The 19911-nt window shown below is 37.3% G+C and overlaps 1 protein-coding gene across 1 annotated transcript in view; it reads left to right on the top strand.

The window, feature by feature from the left end:
* LOC131167326 (ABC transporter A family member 1) overlaps nucleotides 1–19911 on the top strand; it is a 163840-nt gene that overhangs the window by 55868 nt on the left and 88061 nt on the right. The window contains exons 19-23 of the mRNA XM_058126095.1: nucleotides 3630–3684; nucleotides 3794–3865; nucleotides 4238–4945; nucleotides 5109–5287; nucleotides 17777–17987. Coding sequence (XP_057982078.1) covers nucleotides 3630–3684; nucleotides 3794–3865; nucleotides 4238–4945; nucleotides 5109–5287; nucleotides 17777–17987 — 1225 coding nt within the window. The remainder of the gene's footprint in view (nucleotides 1–3629; nucleotides 3685–3793; nucleotides 3866–4237; nucleotides 4946–5108; nucleotides 5288–17776; nucleotides 17988–19911) is intronic.

Below are 19911 nucleotides of genomic sequence, written 5' to 3'. Positions count from 1 at the left end.
TGCTTTGTCATTTGAATTCCAAGTCGGCTCCTCATTTGTTTTTACATTGTGATTTTGCTTGGAGTATCTTGAATAACTTATTTGGTGTGTTGGGAGAAGCTTGGGTTTCTCCAGCCATGGTGGATGGAATGTTGGCTATCTATTTTGAGGGCTTCAGAAGGAAAAAAGATAGGACTGCTCTCTGGAAGATTGGAAGTGTGGAATTTTGGCAGTGTTGTAGGGTTTATGGTTGGAGTGAACTGCACGGATTTTTTTGTGGATAAAATTGAGCTGACAGCTGATTTGGAAGAAGATCCATTATTTGGCTTCTTTATGGTGCATTTGTTTTGCTTTCTTTAAGGGAGCAAGCTTTTAAAAAATTTAGCGAGATTGGAGGAATTTTTTGCTTTGATATTTTGAGGATTTTTTTTTTAGTTTCTTTATTTTTCTGGATTTTTTTGCAGATTTCGTTTGGGAGATGTCTTATTCTCCTCTTTGTAAACTCTTCTCCTTCTGACAAGATTTCTTCTTTTGCTATCAAAAAAAGGGGGAAATGGAGCCATCCTTCCCTGAGTTCACTTGAAGGAGGTGAGGAAAAGAGGTGGACAAGACTACATTCCGAAACCAAAGATCTTCCAAAAGCGTATATTACAACCCGTACCGACAATAATTTAGAATAGGAAATGAAAAGGGGATAGATCTGAGAGAGATCTTTCCATGTTTTTTCTAAAGAACATCTAGATCTCAAATTTGTATCCTATCCATTCCCATCTAATCCGTTCTTACATTTTATGACTTTGCCACTGGAAAGAATCCTCCATACCCACATCCAACTCCCTAATTAAATCATTCCTCATTTTCCCATTAGCTGTCCTATGGAAAATCTAGAATTAAAATAAAATCTAGAATTACATTCATCATCTTTGACTCATTTAAACTTTATCTTCTGCCTCCAACTTCTCATTTCCTTGAAAATCAACTCTTCTAGATCGTTCTTCAAAGATACCCTTTTCATCTCCTCCTTCCCCCTATAGAGTAGTTCCTTCTTCCTTCCTATCGTAGCTTATCCAAATCGCCTGAAATACTATCTTTCTAAACTCTAAATCTCCAAAAACCTCCCTATTCCCTTCTTTTTACTTCTCCTTCTACCTCTCCTTCAACCTATTCAATTTCTTCATGAATCTAAACCCTTCTGAACCCCTCTCCACATCCTCACGTCGAGAATGTCTCACAAAGGGTTGGAAGGAATCATGGTCCATCCACATATTTTCAAACCTGAAGGGAGTGGGGCCACAAGAGACTTTCCTTGTTTCCATCATGATAGGAAAGTTGTTAGAACTCAGAAGTAGGGCTTGGTAAAACTGTATGGGAGATGTTAAAAAACTCATTCTCTTACTCAGTACAAAACAAGAATTTGCCAAGCCTTCTTGCCACCACCCTAGCTCCTCAAACCAGCCATGTAAAATTAGCATTTTCTAGAGGAAGATCTCTCAAACCGTACTCCCTAATAAGCAAATCAAAATTATGCATAGTAGCAGTGACCCTACCTCTGCCCTTCTCTTTAAGAAACATCACAACATTAGATACCTCTCCCACTATCCAATTAGGAGTGCAAAAGCCAAAAACATAGTAAGCTTGACCGAAAAAGAACTCCTAAGGGCTGGTCTAGAAGGACCATACACCAAGGACACCCACCAAATACCCCAGCCTTTCACTTCTCTCAAGATAGAGAGAGAAAAAAATGCCTACTAGACTATCCACTCTAGAAATAGGGTGACTCTCCCACATCACTAGAATACCACCTCCATCCCCCTAAGAAGGCATGAAAGCCAAATCCTTACAATGTCCTTCTGAAATCCCTCCACTAACCTCCATCTATGTTCTCAAGCTTAGTCTCCTGAATCAATACAATGTTAGGATAATATCTAAGCAAAACCTCCCTAATTACCCCTCTCATTCTAAATTTCCATAGGCCTCTAATATTCCAACTGAGAATCTTCATAATCTCACTCATTTCCCTCCTATCCCAACCCCTTTCCCTTCCCCATAATTGTTAGAAGAGGCTAGATTCTTTGCTTGATGGTTGGCTCCTTTCCCAAAGGAGACTATTATTCTTGGATTCTTGATTCTTCTGGGGAGTATTCTTGTAAATTTTTTTTTGTGAATTTAACCAATAAAAGCTTGTCTTTTTCCGCTTCATTGATCCATTTAGAAGGCTATAGTCACCTCTAAGATTAAGGCTTTTATTTGGTTGGTCATTCTCAATAGAGTTCAACACTAACAATCTGTAGCAGAGTAGGAGGCCTTTTAAGCCTTTATCACTGGATGTTTGTTCTCTTTGTTTTCAAAATCCAGAATCTGATTCTCACCTTTTCCTGCATTGCTCCATTCCTGGAGGATGTGGAACAACCTTTTTGGTTTTTTTGGAGAGAATTGGCTATGTTCAGGTCTCTGGAAGATTTTTTGGCTATCCATTTTTCAGCTTTTGGAAGGTGTGAGGATGCTTTGGACTTGTGTAGGTGTGCAACTTTTGCAGTTTTGTGGTGGGTTTGGTTGGAATGGAATGTTCGTATTTTTGCTGGGAAGAAGATGTCTTCAGTTATGCTTTGGGATAGGATTCAGTATTTGGCGTTTTGTTTTGCAGCTGGGTGTTTGGTTTTTTTTTTTCCTGATTTACAGCATGATTGGTTTGCTATGCTGTTTTAATTTAGTTTGATTTTGTTTTGTATCTTTTAAGAAGGATTACATATGCTCCTTCTTGTACTTCTTCTTCTTAATGAAATCTTCTGTTTCAATCAATATATATATAGACCCATTGCAAAAATTCAAGGTAAGGCTGCGTACTATAGACCCGTTGTGGTCTGCCCCTTCCCCGGACCTCGCATACAGAGGAGCTTTGTGCACTGGGCTGCCAATTTTTTTTCTATATATATATATTTACACACACACACACACACACATATATATGCACGCGCGCGCGCACACACATATACACACATAACCTCTTCTCCGACGTAAAGCAAACTTCTATTCCCTTTATGAGACTTAAGCTTTGATGCTTTGAAGTGTTTCGTGTTGGGGTGTTAAATAGGCACATCTTTTCCCCTTGTTCTTATGGAGAGACATTCCATACCTTCCGCATTCTTTTTCCCTGTTGTCCTGAGGTGTATTTTAAAACTTGTTAAAACATGAGAGACTTCGGTCCATATTTGGTATGGGCATTGGCGCATTGAGAAGACCTTTCTCTAGTACGGGAGGACTGGGAAGGAAACAGATTAATAAAATGCTTATTATTCATCATGCATTCAACTTCAAACTAACAAATGTCAAAATTTTGGTTTTTGTTTCCCTTTAGGAGTGGGTCAGCTGACTCAGCTGGGGTTTTAACTCAATCTTCATAATTGTTTATTTATTTTTCATAAGAAGACTTTGTTGAATGAAAGAGTCTTTCTCCCTCCCTCTTTTTATTTATTTATTTTTATGAGTAGAAGTGTGTTAAAATTAAAAGACTGCAGGAAAATAGTTCCCATTTTTTAAATGTCAAAGATGTTAGTTTGGAGCTACTTAAATTGTATGAAAATTTCCTTTTCTTGAGCAAATAATTGAACTTTTCGCATGGTTTTCTTAATTGGTGTGTCCATATTTGACAGTTCACTTTTCTTGAAGCAACAATTTGGAGTGGGTTATACTCTTACACTAGTGAAGGTTTGCTTCAAATTCATTTTGCTGTGCATCTGCTAGATTTGTCTCCTCTTCTTGATTTTTCAAGGACAATGTTATATGGTGGCCTTATGTTGTTCTATTTTCTTTTCAGACAGCCCCTAGTGCCTCTGTGGCTGCTGACATTGTTTACCGTCACATTCCTTCTGCAACTTGTGTGAGCGATGTACTTTTCTCGCCTTATCTCTGAGGGTTTTACTTCAATGAATTTAAATTTTTTGTGTATGTGCGTGCGCTGTTATTGCAGCAAGTAATTTTCCAGCATGTTGTTACACTTATTAATTTAAAAGAAGCGTTTGAGAGAGAGTAAATGAACGGGCTAATTATATGTTTATTATGGTCTGACTCATAATTTATATCAATGCTTTAAAGTTTGGTAAAACTTCCTGTTGCCAAATTGTTTTTGAATATGGCATGATGTGTTTCTTCACATTGATATCACTGATTGCCCAAAACATATTTTTGACATTTTACTATATGTCTACTGATGATCTTACTTCTTATTAACATGTTATCTGGTGTTCAATCTGTCTTTTAGGTCGGAACTGAGATTTCCTTCAAGCTTCCTCTAGCATCCTCATCAATGTTTGAGAGTATGTTTCGGGAAATTGAACGCTGCATGAAAAGATCATCTCCTAACGTTGAAACAGCAGGCAGTGAGGGCATGTACTCCCTTGGGATTGAGAGTTATGGTATATCTGTCACGACTCTGGAAGAGGTATTCCTGAGGGTTGCAGGATGTGACTTCAATGAAACTGATTGCTCTGGGCAGAAAGGAAGTCAAGTTTCACCTGAATCTGCTGTTTCTCAAGGCTCTCATGATTATGCTCCGAAACAATTTTCTCATTTCAAAGTTGGTGGGAAATATAAATCGGTTGTTGATGTGATTTCTGCCATAGTGGGGAGAGCCTGTAGTTTATTTATTGCTACTGTCTTAACTTTCATAAACTTCTTAAGCATGAAGTGCTGTTGCTCTTGTGTGCTATCAGGATCAATATTTTGGCAGCATTCTAAAGCACTACTAATAAAGAGAGCAGTATCTGCTCGGAGGGATCGTAAAACAATTGTTTTCCAGCTTGTGATTCCTGCTGTATTCTTGCTTTTTGGTCTTCTTTTTCTAGAGCTTAAACCTCATCCTGACCAGATGTCTGTGACATTCACAACTTCGCATTTTAATCCTTTGTTACGAGGAGGTGGCGGCGGCGGTCCAATTCCTTACGATCTATCCTGGCCTATCTCAAAAGAGGTTCAGTGATCGTTGTTTCTTCCTGTAATTATTGTATTCATTTGTTTCAATATACATGCACATGCACACCTTTAGAGTTGTTGGATATTCCTGGCTATCAAAATTTATTTAATCGCATGTAAATGTGATATTGTGCCCACTGAAATTTTCATCAACTCTACAGGTAGCACAGTACATAAAGGGGGGTTGGATTCAAAGGTTTAAGCCCAGTACATACAAATTCCCTAATTCAGAGAAGGCGTTGGTTGATGCTGTTGATGTAGCAGGGCCGAGGTTGGGACCAGTCTTGCTTTCCATGAGCGAATTTCTAATGTCTAGCTTTAATGAATCATACCAGTCAAGGTTGGTGTTAACTTGCTATTTTTATTTCTTCAAACTTTCTATCCTTATTTTATTGGGGTGATGCTCCATGGACACGAAACATTACCATGTGTTCTGCACTATGGTTTGTATTGTTCATGAGTACTTGACATTTCTTTAATGACACCCTTACTTTTAACTTGACTGTTTCTCAAATTTTGCATTCACCTCCTCTTTTTTTTTTTTTTTTTCTCTTGGATATTAAGTCCTTTTTGGAAACAGTGGAATGGTTACTTTTCTATATGATGTTCAGACCATTTTACTTTATTTCTTGGAGTACCTGATTTTGTTTTGTGGGTGATACTTTTATTTTAGTGGCGATAAGGAAATCTCTTATGGGTATGGTACAACAAATCAACAATAATTAATTGTATACATTACCAGTAAGCTTTGTTCATCTATGAAGTTAAATCTGACATGGAGGTCCATGAAAAATTATAAACCTGCATTACATGGTTTACATGTCCTCTAAAATGTATCCTGTTTATTTCAGAAAAATAGCGAGTAGCATGTTGCATAAATTGGCGGGAAAGGATTCATGTAGCCGACCTCATCTAGTGGGACTTAAGGCTTGGTTGTTTGTTGTTGTAGCATGATGAACAATTTATATATCTTAGGTTTTAATTTTCCGCTGTCCTTCCCTTGATGGTGAACTTTCTATTTTTGGACTGATTTTTTTAAAATTGTCTATAATGCTTATACTACATTAGTTTAGTTGGTGCTCTGCCCTGTGGTGCTGTGAGCGCAACTTCCTTATGTAAGTTGCCACATGGTAACCATAATAGGGAGCTTCTAGTTGATCTTGGGCTAAATATAGGCGGGAGACTAGATTTTGGGCTATCTAATGGTTAAAGCTAATTATAAAAATATTTGACCCTAATGTGGTTTTCATCATCTTTTACATAGTTTCCTGCTATAGAGCATTATATTTGCGAATTTGCAATTTGAAAGCTTGAGTTTGGAAGTGACAAATGAAGAAAAGACTAAAAATTAGGAGATTTATTTGCAAAATTATTGTCCTTGAAGTTAAGATGGCTTTAAAAAAGATGAGAAGTGTGAAATCTATAGGACCAGATAACATACCAATTGAAGTTTGGATATGTTTAGGGGATAAAGGAAGTATATGGTTAACCAATCTATTCAACATTATTATATAAACCAAGAAAATGCCGGAGGAATGGCGGAATTCAAAATTGTAATAGCTTTATGGAATTAAGATTATGAGTCATATGATGAAACTACGGGTAATTGAACAAAGAATAAGACTAGAAATATGTGGTCTAGAGAAACAATTTAGTTTTATGCTTGGGAGATTGACTACAGAAGCTATTTATCTTTTAGGAAGATTAATGGAAAAGTTTACGGAAAAGAAGAGGGATTTGCATATGGCTTTTATTGACCTAGAGAAAAGCCTATGTAGAGTACCTAGGATAATTCTTTGGTGAGTTTTAGAAAAGAAGGGAGCATGCAGTAGATATATTGAGGTCATTAAGGATATGTTTGACAAAGTAACTACTAGCATTATAATTCTAGGATGGGAATCTAGAGAAATTCCAATAATAATAGGTGTACATCAAGGTTCTACTTTAAGTCCTTATTTTTTCACTTTTGTGATTGATGAACTCATTAGGAATATCCAAAAAGAGATCCTTTGGTGCATGTTGTTTGTAGTTGATTTTTTCTTGATTGATGAGAGTAGGAGTGGTGTGGAATCGAAGTTAGAACTTTGGAGAACCTTTTTAGAGTCTAAAGGTTAGGATAAGCAGGATTAAGATAGAACATATGAAATGTAATTTCAGTAACGTAAGGGAGAGTATTGGAGAGAAGATTAAACTTGATACTCAAGAAATTAATAGCACTAGTGGATTTTGATATCTTGGATCTGTTATGCAAGCGGAAAGGGAAATTGAAAAGGATGTAATACATAGAGTCAAAGCAGGTTGTGTAAAAAGGAAGAATGTGTTAGGCATGTTGTGTGATCATAGAATAGTCTTAAAATTAAAAGGAAATTTCTATGAGACGACTATAAAGCCAGCCATGCTTTATGGATTAGAATGTTGGGCAACTAAGAAACAGCATCTACACAAATTAAAAGTAGCTGAAATGCGAATGTTAAGGTGGATGAGTGGTATAACATTAAAAAATAAATTAAGGAACGAACATATATGCTGTAAACTAGGCATAGCACTGGCTGAAGACAAGATAAGGAAAGGGGGGCTTAGGTGATTTGGGCATTTGAAACATAGGCCTGGTAGTGCACCTATGAGGAGGAGTGAGTGAGTTATTGTTTTTGGTATCATAAAGGGGTAGGTGTAAACCTAAAATAACCTAGAATGTGGTAGTGGGTAGGTTTTAATAGCTCTTAAGCTAGAGGAGGAAAATCCTCTCAATTGGGTGAATTGGCAGCAAGGATTCATGTAGCTTACTCTGGCTAGTGGGACTTAAGGCTTGTTCTTCTTGGTGAAGTGTGGTGTTCTTTCAAGTGTTGTACAATATTTTCAAGAACATGCATGAATATTTTTAGAAGGGACTCTTGGAGATTGGTTAAGAAATTAGGTTTTCCTGCTCCACTCTTAGTGTTTCCTCCTTTCTTTCATTTTTCACCCACCCCTGCCCCCATCATTCTCTTAAATTCATCTTCTCCACTTTGATGGCACATGTTTTAGATTTTTACTTCAATCCTATACCACCATTAAGAGGCTTGAGAGACCTTATTGCATATTTTATCTCATTGATTCTTCCTTCTTTTGCATCTTTTCCTTTTTTGTATTGCATATCTATATGTTAGACTGATATTTTGTGTGATAATGACTCATCATATTCTTCCATGATTCCACCATTCGTTGGTTCTACCCTGAAAAAAAATCCTTTTTTATGATTGGAAATTGATTTTACATGTCCTTAACCTTAAAATTGCCTTGATTTGTGGTGTTTTTATCTTATATATAATTTTTAGGGGTTCATACCATCCTTTGTCAAGGTTGTACCCACGACCTCAAAATTGGATGTCCCATGCTCAAAAACCATTGGGCTGTTACCTTGGGAACGTCCATTTCAATTTCAGGTTACTAGTTAAGGGACTGTTTTTTAGCATTTGTGCTTATGTGGTGAGATTTCTAGTTCTTTTGGGGCATGTATCTCACTGAACATGCATCCTTTGCTTCAGCTGTGTCAATCCTATTTTGGTTTTTGACACAAACTGAGAAACACTTGAATTTTCTTCACTCATTCGAATAATGCACAAAAAGTTTGCTATATACATCAACCCTAGCAGCAGAAAAGGAAAATTAACTAGGTTATATCAGATCCCATGATTTATGGGATATTCTAACAGAATAGGAAACTAACCAAATCAGCCTAATTCTAGGAATACAGGCTGTTACAAAATTTCCTAAAATAGCTAACTATACATCTATAGAATACAAGTCATTAAACATGTTTTCCCAAATTCCCCCTCAAGCTGGCCAATAGGTATTTTTCATTCCCAGCTTGGATACAATACTCTGAAACACTGAACTACTTAAGCCCTTGGTAAGTACATCAGCAAGTTGGCCATGTTTAGATACATAAGGTGTGCAAATCAATCTGCTCTCCAACTTTTCTTTGATGAAGTGTCTATCAATTTCAATGTGCTTTGTTTGATCATACTGTACTGGATTATGAGCTATGCTGATTGCAGACTTATTATCACAATAGAGTCTCATAGGACCGTCCCACTTAATCTTCATGTCTTCTAGGATAATCTTCAACCAAGTAGTCCACATACACCTTGAGTCATTGCTTGGAATTCTGCGCCTGCACTAGACTGAGCCACCACATTTTGTTTCTTACTCCACGTCACAAGATTTCTGCCAAAGGTGCAATATCCAGAAGCCGATCTCTTGTCAACAATCGACCCAGCATAATTCGCATCCGTGTATGCCTCAAGAACTAAGCTTCCGTTCCTTTTAAACAGAATACCTTTTCCTGGTGTCCCTTTGAGGTATTGTAACACTAAGTGAGCTACCTGCAGATGGACTTCCTTCGGGCTATGCATAAATTGATTAATCACACTCACTGCATAAGCTCTATCCGGTCGTGTGTGAGATAGATAAATGAGTCGTCCTACCAGGCGTTGGTACATTTCTCTATCTACTGCAGCATCCTCTTTTGCCTTTCCAAGTCTAAGGTTAGGATCTATTGGAGTACTTGCTAGTTTGCATGCTGTCTTGCCGCTGTCTTTGTTTAGATCTGTAACATACTTCTGCTGAGATATAAAAATGCCCTGTCTAGAGTGAGCCACCTCGATCCCAAGAAAATATTTCAGCCTCACTAACGCCTTGATCTCAAACTCCTTAGCTAAACACTGGCTCGAAATCTGTCGCTCCTTATCATCATCCCTTGTCACTATTACATCATCGACATATACCAAGAGGGCTGTGACTCCCCCTCAAGGTGAGTGTTTAATGAATAATGTATGATCCCCTTGGCTTTGTCTATATCCCATGGCCATCATAACTCTTGCAAAGCTTCCAAACCATGCTCGTGGCGGTTGTTTAAGACTGTACAAGGCTTTCTTCAGCTTGCACATAGTATGAGCAGCCAAATTATTCCCATAACCTGGCGGGACTTGCATATAAATTTCTTCCTCTAGCTCTCCATGCAAAAATTCATTCTTGACATCAAATTGCTGCAAGTTCCAACCATAATTAGCTGCTAGATACAACAAGATTCTAACAGTGTTCATGTTCGCAACTAGAGCAAAAGTCTCTAGGTAGTCAATTCCATAGGTTCAAGTATACCCCTTGGCCACTAACCTTGCCTTGTATCTCTCTATTGATCCATGTGCTCTATACTTCAGTGTAAACCCATTTACACCCCATGGGTTTCTTTCCTGCCGGCAATTTCACCAACTCTGAAGTTTTGTTTTTTTCTAGCGCCTCCATCTCTGTATTCATATCTCGTTTCCATTTCTCATTGGGTAAAGCCTCAGATAAGGTGGTAGGGATGACAATGTCGTCTAAGCTAACAAGGAAGGATCTATGGGATGGTGAAAAATTTTTGAAGGACAAGAAATGTGAGAGAGGATATAAAGGTTGTTTTGTGCACTCTCTAGTTCTTTCTTTAATAGCAATGGGAATATGTTGGTCATTAACCTGAGGTTCAGTTTCAGCTTGCAATGAAGGGTTAAAAATTGTTACCTCATTCTTAGGATTCGAGTTGGAGTCTCAAACTTGCACAAATTTAGGGACTGCCACCTTTCTCCTTGAAAACAGTTTGCCAAATCTCACATTCCGAGGAGCAGAATCAGTTTTTTTCTGGAGAATTTTGGGCACGGGTTTGGACATATGATATGGCACAGGGGAACAAGAAACTGGTTTAGATATGGGAAGTGATAGCAGATCAAGTGAAACATCCCTATCCTCCGTATCCAAATCTTCCATTGTTGAGCCCTCCCCCTGAAGATAAGGAGTGGTGAAATAGGACTCTTGTTCATTGAAAGAAACATCCGCTGAGACATAGAACATCTTAGATGGAGGATGATAACATTTATACCCCTTATGAGTCAAAGAATAACCCACAAAGACACATTTTAACGCCCTCGGATCTAGCTTTCGGCTACTCTGACTATGAATATGAACAAATGACATGCACCCGAATATCCTGGGGACAAGATTATTTTTAGTGTGTAGGTAAGGATAGAATGTTGAGAGAGCATTTCCATTGGACTTTTGAATCGCAAGACTTTGGAAGGCAAACAATTTATAAGATGAGCGGTTGTAAGAACTGCTTCCCCCCAAAAGGATTTAGGCACATTTTTTCTAGAACATGAAAGCTCGGGTTGACTCAAGAAGGTGACCATTTTTCCTTTCAGCCAGCCGTTTTGCTCTGTGGTATTGACACAAGATGACTTGTGTACTATCCCTTCCTTCTTAAAGCATGGAGTTAGGACTTGATTGAAACAATCCCTAGCATTATCCGATCTAAACCTTTTGATATCGACCCCAAATTGATTTTTAACCATAGAATAAAAATTTGGGAGAACAGTATTGACATCAGATTTATGTATGAGCAAGAAAAACCAAGTAACATGAGTACAACCATCAATGAATGACACAAACCATCATGCCTTAGAAACATTAGGAATATTAGAAGGACCTCAAATATCACTGATTGGAAAAGGTACACATTTGTGTTTTGCAAGTTCACACAGTCCATATACATCATCAACATAAACTGGATCCACGCGCCCTCAAGTATGTCTTTCTTGGCTATTCTCCTACCCAAAAAGGGTACAAATATTATGATCCTGAAACAAAAAGGGTATTTGTTGGTCTTGATGTTACTTTCTTTGAAACTACTCCTTACTTCCAAATGCCCTATCTTCAGGGAGAGACTTTGAGTAGTAAAGAAGCTCAAGTTTTGGACTTCAATACCTTTATTACTGAACCTGAGCATGTCCCAAACATTGAACCTATGCCAAACATTGAGCTTGTCTTGAAAAGTGCTTCTAATCTGCCAAATACAGAAAAAAACTTGAATTCAGGGGGAGATGTAGGAAAACAATATAACACGGAGATACTTGTCTATGCAAGAAAGCCAAAATTAAAGGACACAGAGAATCTCATACCCGAGGCACCAAAAGAGTTGGAACTGGTGATAGATTCAAGCAACCATGAGTCTTCATCCACTCTTGATCAGGTAATGTCTTCAAGTAATCTTGAGTCCTCCTTTGATAAGCCTGCACAGGCTGATCTCAATTTACCCATTGCTCTCAGAAAACAAACTCGTTCATGTACTCTCCATCCCATTTCCGAATTCATGTCTTACAATACTTTGTCTACAGGGTGTCATACTTCTACCTCTAATCTTGACAGGATAAAACTTCCAAAGAATATTCAGGAAGCCCTTGAGATCCCTGAATGAAGAGAGGCAGTTATGGAAAAAATGCGGGCCTTGGAAAAAAATGGAACATGGGATGTGATGAATCTACCGAGAGGGAAGAAACTAGTGGGCTGCAAATGGGTGTTCATTGTGAAATACAAAGCTGATGGGACAGTGGAACGGTACAAAGCCCGCCTTGTTGCAAAAGGGTTTACTCAAACATATGGCATTGACTACATAGAGACTTTTGCACCTGGGGAAAAATTGATTGCCGTTCGAGTTCTCCTAGCCTTGGCAGCCAACTTGGATTGGCTACTCTAGCAACTTGTCATCAAGAATGCTTTTCTGAATGGCGAACTAGAAGAAGTCTTCATGACGATAACACCAGGCTTTTGTAAAAGGGGTGAAGAAAATAGGGTATGCAAACTCAAAAAGTCCTTGTATGGACTCAAACTGTCTCCAAGAGCTTGGTTCGATAGATTTACAAAGGTGATTAGGAGCCAAGGATATCGACAAGGACAATCAGACCATACTATGTTCCTCTGGCAGTCTAAAGATGGGAAGAATACAATTCTGATTGTATATGTCGATGACATCATTCTAATTGGAGACAACATAGCAGAGATGGACAGGTTGAAGAAAGTCTTGGCCACTGAGTTTGAGGTAAAAGATTTGGGACAAATGCGGTATTTTTTGGGGATGGAAGTTGCTAGATCAAAGAAGGGAATCATTGTTTCTCAGAGGAAGTATGTCCTAGACCTCCTAACTGAAACCGTTATGCTTGGGTGCAAACCAAGCGATACCCCCATTGAAGTAGGAAAAAGAAGAGAAGACATCGGAAAACTTGTTGAACGAGAAAGGTATCAAGAGATTAGTTGGCAAACTAATTTACTTTTCACACACTAGACCCAACATCACATTTGCTGGGAGTGTGGTGAGTCAACACATGCATTCACTGAGGGAAAGTCACCTAGAAGCAGTGTACATGATTCTTAGATATCTCAAGGGATCTTTGGGCAAAGGACTATTCTTCAAAAAATGTGAAAGCAAAGAAATAGAAGTCTTCACAGATGTTGATTGGGTAGGATCAACAGAAGATAGAAGGTCCACTTCCGGGTACTGCACCTTTGTATGGGGAAACTTGGTGACTTGTAGAAGCAAAAAATAGAACGTTGTGGCCAGAAGTAGTGTTGTAGCAGAGTTTAAAGCAGTGGCGCAAGGGATATGTGAAGGACTGTGGTTACAAAAACTCTTGGAGGAGTTGCATGTCATGGTAAAGTTCCCTATCAAACTCTATTGTGATAACAAAGCAGCCATTAACATCTCTCTCAATCTAGTCTAGCATAACAAGACCAAACATGAGAAGTGGACAGACACTTTATCAAGGAAAAGGTTGAAGAAGGAACCATTTTCATGACTTATGTTCCTACCAAAGAACAAACAGCCGACATCTTCACCAAAGGACTACCTTGACAAAGTTTTGATGATTTCACATACAAGTTGGATATGGTCAATATCTATGATCCAACTTGAGGGGGAGTGTGGATTGACGACCAGCAGTGTGAACGACGGCCACGATTGGTGAATGATGGCCACCTACCATGGTAGGTGAGCCACTGCCACCACCTAGCATGGTGGGTGAGCCACCACCACCTACCATGAGATCTTGCCACAAACCAGAGGCTATAAATTGAGACCTCCCACCAAAGCTAAACTACACACATCTCAACTGCAAGTTGTGTCCTATTCTGTTTTTCCATATTTTATTCTCTGTGTACATGTTAAATAGGGATCTGAGTATGTAAAGAATACACAATTGAACATACAATTGATTCATTCTCATTCTCTACACTTCTTCATCCCATGCTTCAAAACGAGGATCTCCCGGTTTAATCCCCGTACCCATGAGATGGTTGATCTTTCCCTTTCCCTAAAATCCTTCCGGTGTGTCGACGACAGTGTTCATGAGGTTTTGAATCTTTTATGGTTTTCATCTGTATTAGCTTTCTTGTTGAAGGATCTCACTCTTGGGCAAGCTATTACTCTGCTTAAAGGCACCTATTCATATACCACTAGACGTCCTATAGGCTTTACCAATGTTGTTTCACTTGGCCGCTCTTCTCCCTGTGCTTGCTCCATTTCTTTGGCCTTGACCTCTATCCCCATTCTAAAGCCTTTCAACAAGCAGTCCAATACTATGCGTCAAAGCAAGCCATTGATGCTGATATTTCAGTGTTGAACCAGACGGATACTTTGGAATTGGGTAAGCTTCTTCATGGCCAATAAGCAATAGGTTATGGGCAAGGACCATAGTCTTAAATTTGCGCGAAATTGTCGAAATTTTAGATTTCTGTAGCCCTTGAAGTCAAAATGGCAGTTGATTCCCGTTTTACATAATTTATGTCGAATTTTAACGAATCATACCAAATTTATTGAAATCTTGAAATTTTAGTGAAATTTGGAAAAATTTTAACTAAAGAATGAAATCTCTTCGAAATTCAAGTGAGAGATTTAGGAGCGAAGTGAAATTTCTCTTTTAATTTAATTTAATTTTTTTATTGAAACAAAGTGATCATTATGAGGGCTTTTGAAATTATATGAAAAGGTGAAGTTGCAGCAACATTTTATCTAACCATTCATGTCTAAATTGTCATATTTGTATATTAAATAATATTTAAATGATTTAGGAATTTCATTTGTATTAATTGAATATGTTTAATATACATTATCTCACAAAGATGTTTGATACACATATTATATTACAACTTTTTCACTTCTTACACAACATAGAGGTATTTAACTTGTAATATAGTAGTTCTAAAACTTATATTATTACGTCTATTAACCATTTCTTAAGCTTCATAGAAGAATTCAGTGCTTTATAACTGATTTTCATTATTTTTTCAAATCAAAATCCAAATTGGCATTTAAATCGAAATTTTCATACTTTTGGAGCAATTTGAGTTCAACTCGAAATTTAGGACCTTGCCAAGGACTAACTTTTTAATTTTATGGAAATTTTGAGGGTCTCAATTTATGTAAATTTCTACAAAAACTTCAATTTTTGGGTAGAATTTTTTTTTTTCTGTTTAAAGAAACATTGTGAATTGATAATAAATTATGGAAATTAATTAAACTTTAGGAAATACTAAAATTATTGATTGTGAATAATTTATAAAATAAAAACCCCAAATTTCCTCATTTTGTTTAGTTTTCAGTTTAAATTCCAGGAATTTTTTCTGTGTTATGTATGGATATTTGGCCAATCCTTTAATTGCGGAGTTTATGAAATTTTTCGCTGAATAAATTTAATCTTTATTTTCTTTCAAACCACACCCCTGCTCCCGTCCAAGAAAAAAATCGAATGTTCAACTGAAACTTAAAACCATTGTTACTGATGGGAAATTGGGTTTACACTGAAATACCACGCTGCCGGTATTATTAAGAGGATTTAAGGACATCTTTGTGGCCAAAGGAGACACTCAAAGCTTTGGAGTGGAACAACGACTACTTTCTCCTGTACTTCCAAACTTGCTTTAGATGTTGAATTCTGTTGCTGTACAATTTGATTGGCCTTTGTATCAACTGGATGTCAAGAATGATTTCGTACACCCTGGCCCATAAGAGGAGATATATGTGGTAGATGTCTAGGCTTGGAAATGCTATTTTTGGTTTAAAACCATTTCCTCATGATTGGTTCAAGAAATTTAGCAAGGTGGTCATGTCCTTTGGCTTTGAGAGATCATGCTGCGAGATTGTGCTTAGGGCATTCTGTTTTTGTATGTCATTGTTTTCAGGTTTTCAGGGTGTCATTATCTTGGTAGGGCATGTCATTGATATCATTTGTTTTTGGAAGCAATTATGGTGGCATTCTGATGTCAAGAGGTATTTGTACAAGTTTTCAAACCCAGATCTTGGGCAGTTTTCTCTGTATTGAAACTATTCAATTAGGTTGTCTGAGAGGAAGTATGTATTTGATCTTCATGAGCACACTGGTATGAGTTGAGGTTGAGTTAGCACTACTATAGATCCTGGTTGATATTGGAGGCTGGTGGATGAGTGGTTATAATCTGGTCAAATATAGCCTTTTTTAGTTGAAGTTGTAAACCGTTCATGTGTGCTCTTGGACAAGCATGTTAGAAGCCACATATTGGATCTTCAGGTATAGAAAGCTTCCCTGGGAAAGGGGAACAAAAAAAATACAAGTTGCAACTCATGTTGGTATAGTTGCCCATTCAGGTGCAGATTGGGCTGGAAATGGGGGTGATAGGATGTACATTCCAAGGTATTGTAGTTATTGGTGGACACCTTGTAACTTCTGATGAGTAAGAGGCTTTTGAGGAGTAAGAAGCATAATGTGTTTGCAAAACCTAGCCCTGAAGCTGAGTACAGAACCATGGCTCATGCTGGTTGTCAGCTCTGGTGGGTTCAATATATCATCTATGATGCAGGTTTGGGTAAGGGATCCTGTGACCATGTGCTGTGACAACCAAGTTGCTATACTTACTTCAAATAATGATCTTCCATGAAAGGAGAAAATACTTTATGGTGGACCTTTCATTCGTGATTTAGTCATGTCTGAGAAAGTGGTGACTACCTATATCAAGTGAAGAGAGCAATTTGCTGTTGTTTTCACTAAACCATTTACCATCCGGGCAATCAGTTCTATGGCCTTTGCGTCATCTCGGGCGTGGAGGCTATGTATGCTCCTGCTTGTGGGGAAATTTCAATGTTATATCTTGACGGGTTTATTTCTGAACAAGTATTGAAAGTATTGGGTTAATGTGTGACTTTTAGATTTGTTTAATTATTAGTTTTAAATTTATAATTATATGGAGGGGAATAGGCCTAATTCAATTACTCCAATCAATCATTTATTTCCATCTCTCTCTCTCTCCCTCACTATATTATATTTAGTGACTAAACCCTAAAGCTCAGGAGAGTGTTATGTTAATTGATTCAGACCTTGATTCTGCAATCAGGACTTTGTGATTATATGCGCCAAACAGTCTCTTCTATAAACAATTTCCATGGAACTCCAAGACGTGTGTCTCTGTGCAGTGCACATGTTTTGTTTGAGGCCCCCTTGTTTGCATGGACGAGGTCTTTAATATTCTTTGGACCATATACTCTGCATGGAATAACATTATGGGAGTAAATTATGACCTTTGCCTCAGGAGTTCTGTTCAATCATATTGAAGCCGTTGGAGATTACTGTATTGTTCCATGTCGTCATTGCCTGATTTTAAAGGTTTATATTTTGTTTAAGTATGTTATAATTTCGAGGAATGGAATCTGCTTGTATCTGTGTGTTGACATTTTGGTGGCTCCTTAGGTCTTAACTTACTTAAGTGGCATTCATTGAATTATCACCAAAGGTAGTCGCTACTCGCTATTGCTTCTGTTCCTGCAGTAATTATAGAAATATTTTCGAGATATTTATGCTTCAGTTTAGCTGTCAACTTATTTATAATGAGCATGCTTTTACATTTTTCTCGTGAATGTGTTGAATCCTGTGCAGAATGGCTGGAACTTTAGTTGATCATCATGAATGGGTTCAACAACTTCTATTCAGTGTTCCCTTTGTTTTCTGTGTCCCTTATGCAGGTATGGAGCAGTGGTAATGGATAACGAGTATGATGATGGAAGTTTAGGCTATACCATTTTACACAATAGTACATGTTCGCATGCTGCTCCGACATTTATCAATTTAATGAATGCAGCAATTCTCAGGCTTGCTACTCATAATGAAAATATGACGATCATAGCTCGCAATCACCCCCTGCCTATGAGCAAAAGTCAGCACTTGCAACGACATGTATGCTGATCTGTTCTATTTTTCATTAATATATCCTTCTGGATTTTAACATGGATAGTTGTACCATCGGCTCAGGTTGAAACTATATAATAGTTTGGTTATGTATAGAAATATTTTACTCTGTAAGGAAAACTCCTTTCCTTAAGCACATTATTTTTAAGTAGATGATATATAAATATCAAAAACAGTGGTGCTACACTAGTTGTGCATTCATATAAGTTAGTTAAGATTAAGAAATTTAATCATCAATTTGCTTTAGCTTTTGTTAGATGGTACTGCACAAGATGCATTTTTTTTCTTTTGACCATTTGTAGTATTTATGGAGATCTTGAATGTGGAAAATGCATGTTTTTTTAATGAATGAAGACATTCATTGTGGCTAGAAAATGGTTTTGGGGAACTGTTAACTTTGAAGTCAAGTCTAGATGATGGCCTTTAATCTCATTCATATTGTTGGTTTTCCATGCCTCCCCAAAATTTTTTTTTGTTTAAGGCTTTGAGCGTTTAGAACCTTCAAAAGTGATGATACAAATAAATTTATAATTATAACTTTACATAAATTAAGATGTTGTCAAGCTGGTACTGCCCACAAAAAAGAATTTTTCATAATAAAATAATCTGTTTATTACTAATTGAAGAAAAATCATCTATTCTCTTCTAACACTCCCCCTCAAGCTGGAGGTGATAAATATTTCTAACCCTGTTACAACCACTGGTCAAGGCGTGTTTAAATAAAGCCTTCTTGAAATATTGCCTAACTGATCCATAGATTTCACAAACAGAATTCACAACATTCCTCACAAAAGAAGAGCCAACTACAATGTTCTTTTTCTTCTCATGAAACACTGGATTGCTATAAATATAATTGCCAGCTTGATTATCACAAACCAAATCTATGGGCTTCGATACTAGGAGGATAGTGAGGTTTCAGCCTGCACAAATGTGCCCATAACCATTGTGCATCTCACGTCTTCCCCATATAAATGACATGATATATGTGATTCATGAACCCAAAGGCCGCCAACAGATTCTTCCTCCACTGCCTCCCTTACCTTCTCTTCCCTCTTTCTCCTTCTTAATGTTTTTCCAACTAGTGAACATTTTCCTTTTTGAAATTTTGTTAACATCCTCTTTTTTTTATATGCATTTATCTTGTATTTAGGCATTATGTCATCATTTTCTGTTGCATGGTGACTGCTATCTTAGTTTGTCAATTTCATGGTAATGTTACTGCAAATATCCCACTATAATAAGTAACATCCATTATATTTGAGGCAAGTTCATTTTCCACAAACTGCGGTGAGTGATAAGTTAGTTGTTATCAGTGGCAATAGGGGTGGGAGTGGTTGACCTAAAATAACTTGGGTTGAGATAGTAAGGATTTGACATTGCTTGAACTTTCATAGGATATTACCTTGACGCTGCAAAATGGGGGAAGAGGATTCTGGTAACCTACTCTACCTAGTGGAACTTAACGTTTTTGTTAAAGCTTGCTATACATTGTTGGCCCACAACCTAATAGCTTAAGCTTTTAGGTAAAGTGCATTCTAACATGGTATTAGAGTTGGTTACTAAGAGGTCCTAGGTTCTAGTCTTGTTGCCTTTGTTTATTATTTGCTGTTTAAAAAATTATTGTATTCCCTGTAATGGGTGTTATGTATTGTTTGTTTATCTGTTTAGTATTGTTGCTGTTTTTGGTTTTCTGTTTTCATTTCTATACAATGAAGAAAAAAATTATGAAAACGCTTTTGTTTATGTTACTAGTTCTCTTTTTCTGTTGAAGTTTTTTTGCTGTTTGCAAAAAAATTGAAAATGAGATTTTATGGTTTTTAGTTGTTTTGACAACTTGTTGCTAGAATATTATAGTAACCAAAATTAACTATTTTGAATTAAATTATTCATTTTATTCATGCTTTTTAGTTAA

The sequence above is a fragment of the Malania oleifera genome, chromosome 11 (assembly GCF_029873635.1).
Source record: "Malania oleifera isolate guangnan ecotype guangnan chromosome 11, ASM2987363v1, whole genome shotgun sequence".
Taxonomy (NCBI): domain Eukaryota; kingdom Viridiplantae; phylum Streptophyta; class Magnoliopsida; order Santalales; family Ximeniaceae; genus Malania; species Malania oleifera.
This window is presented reverse-complemented; position numbering and strand designations above follow the sequence as displayed.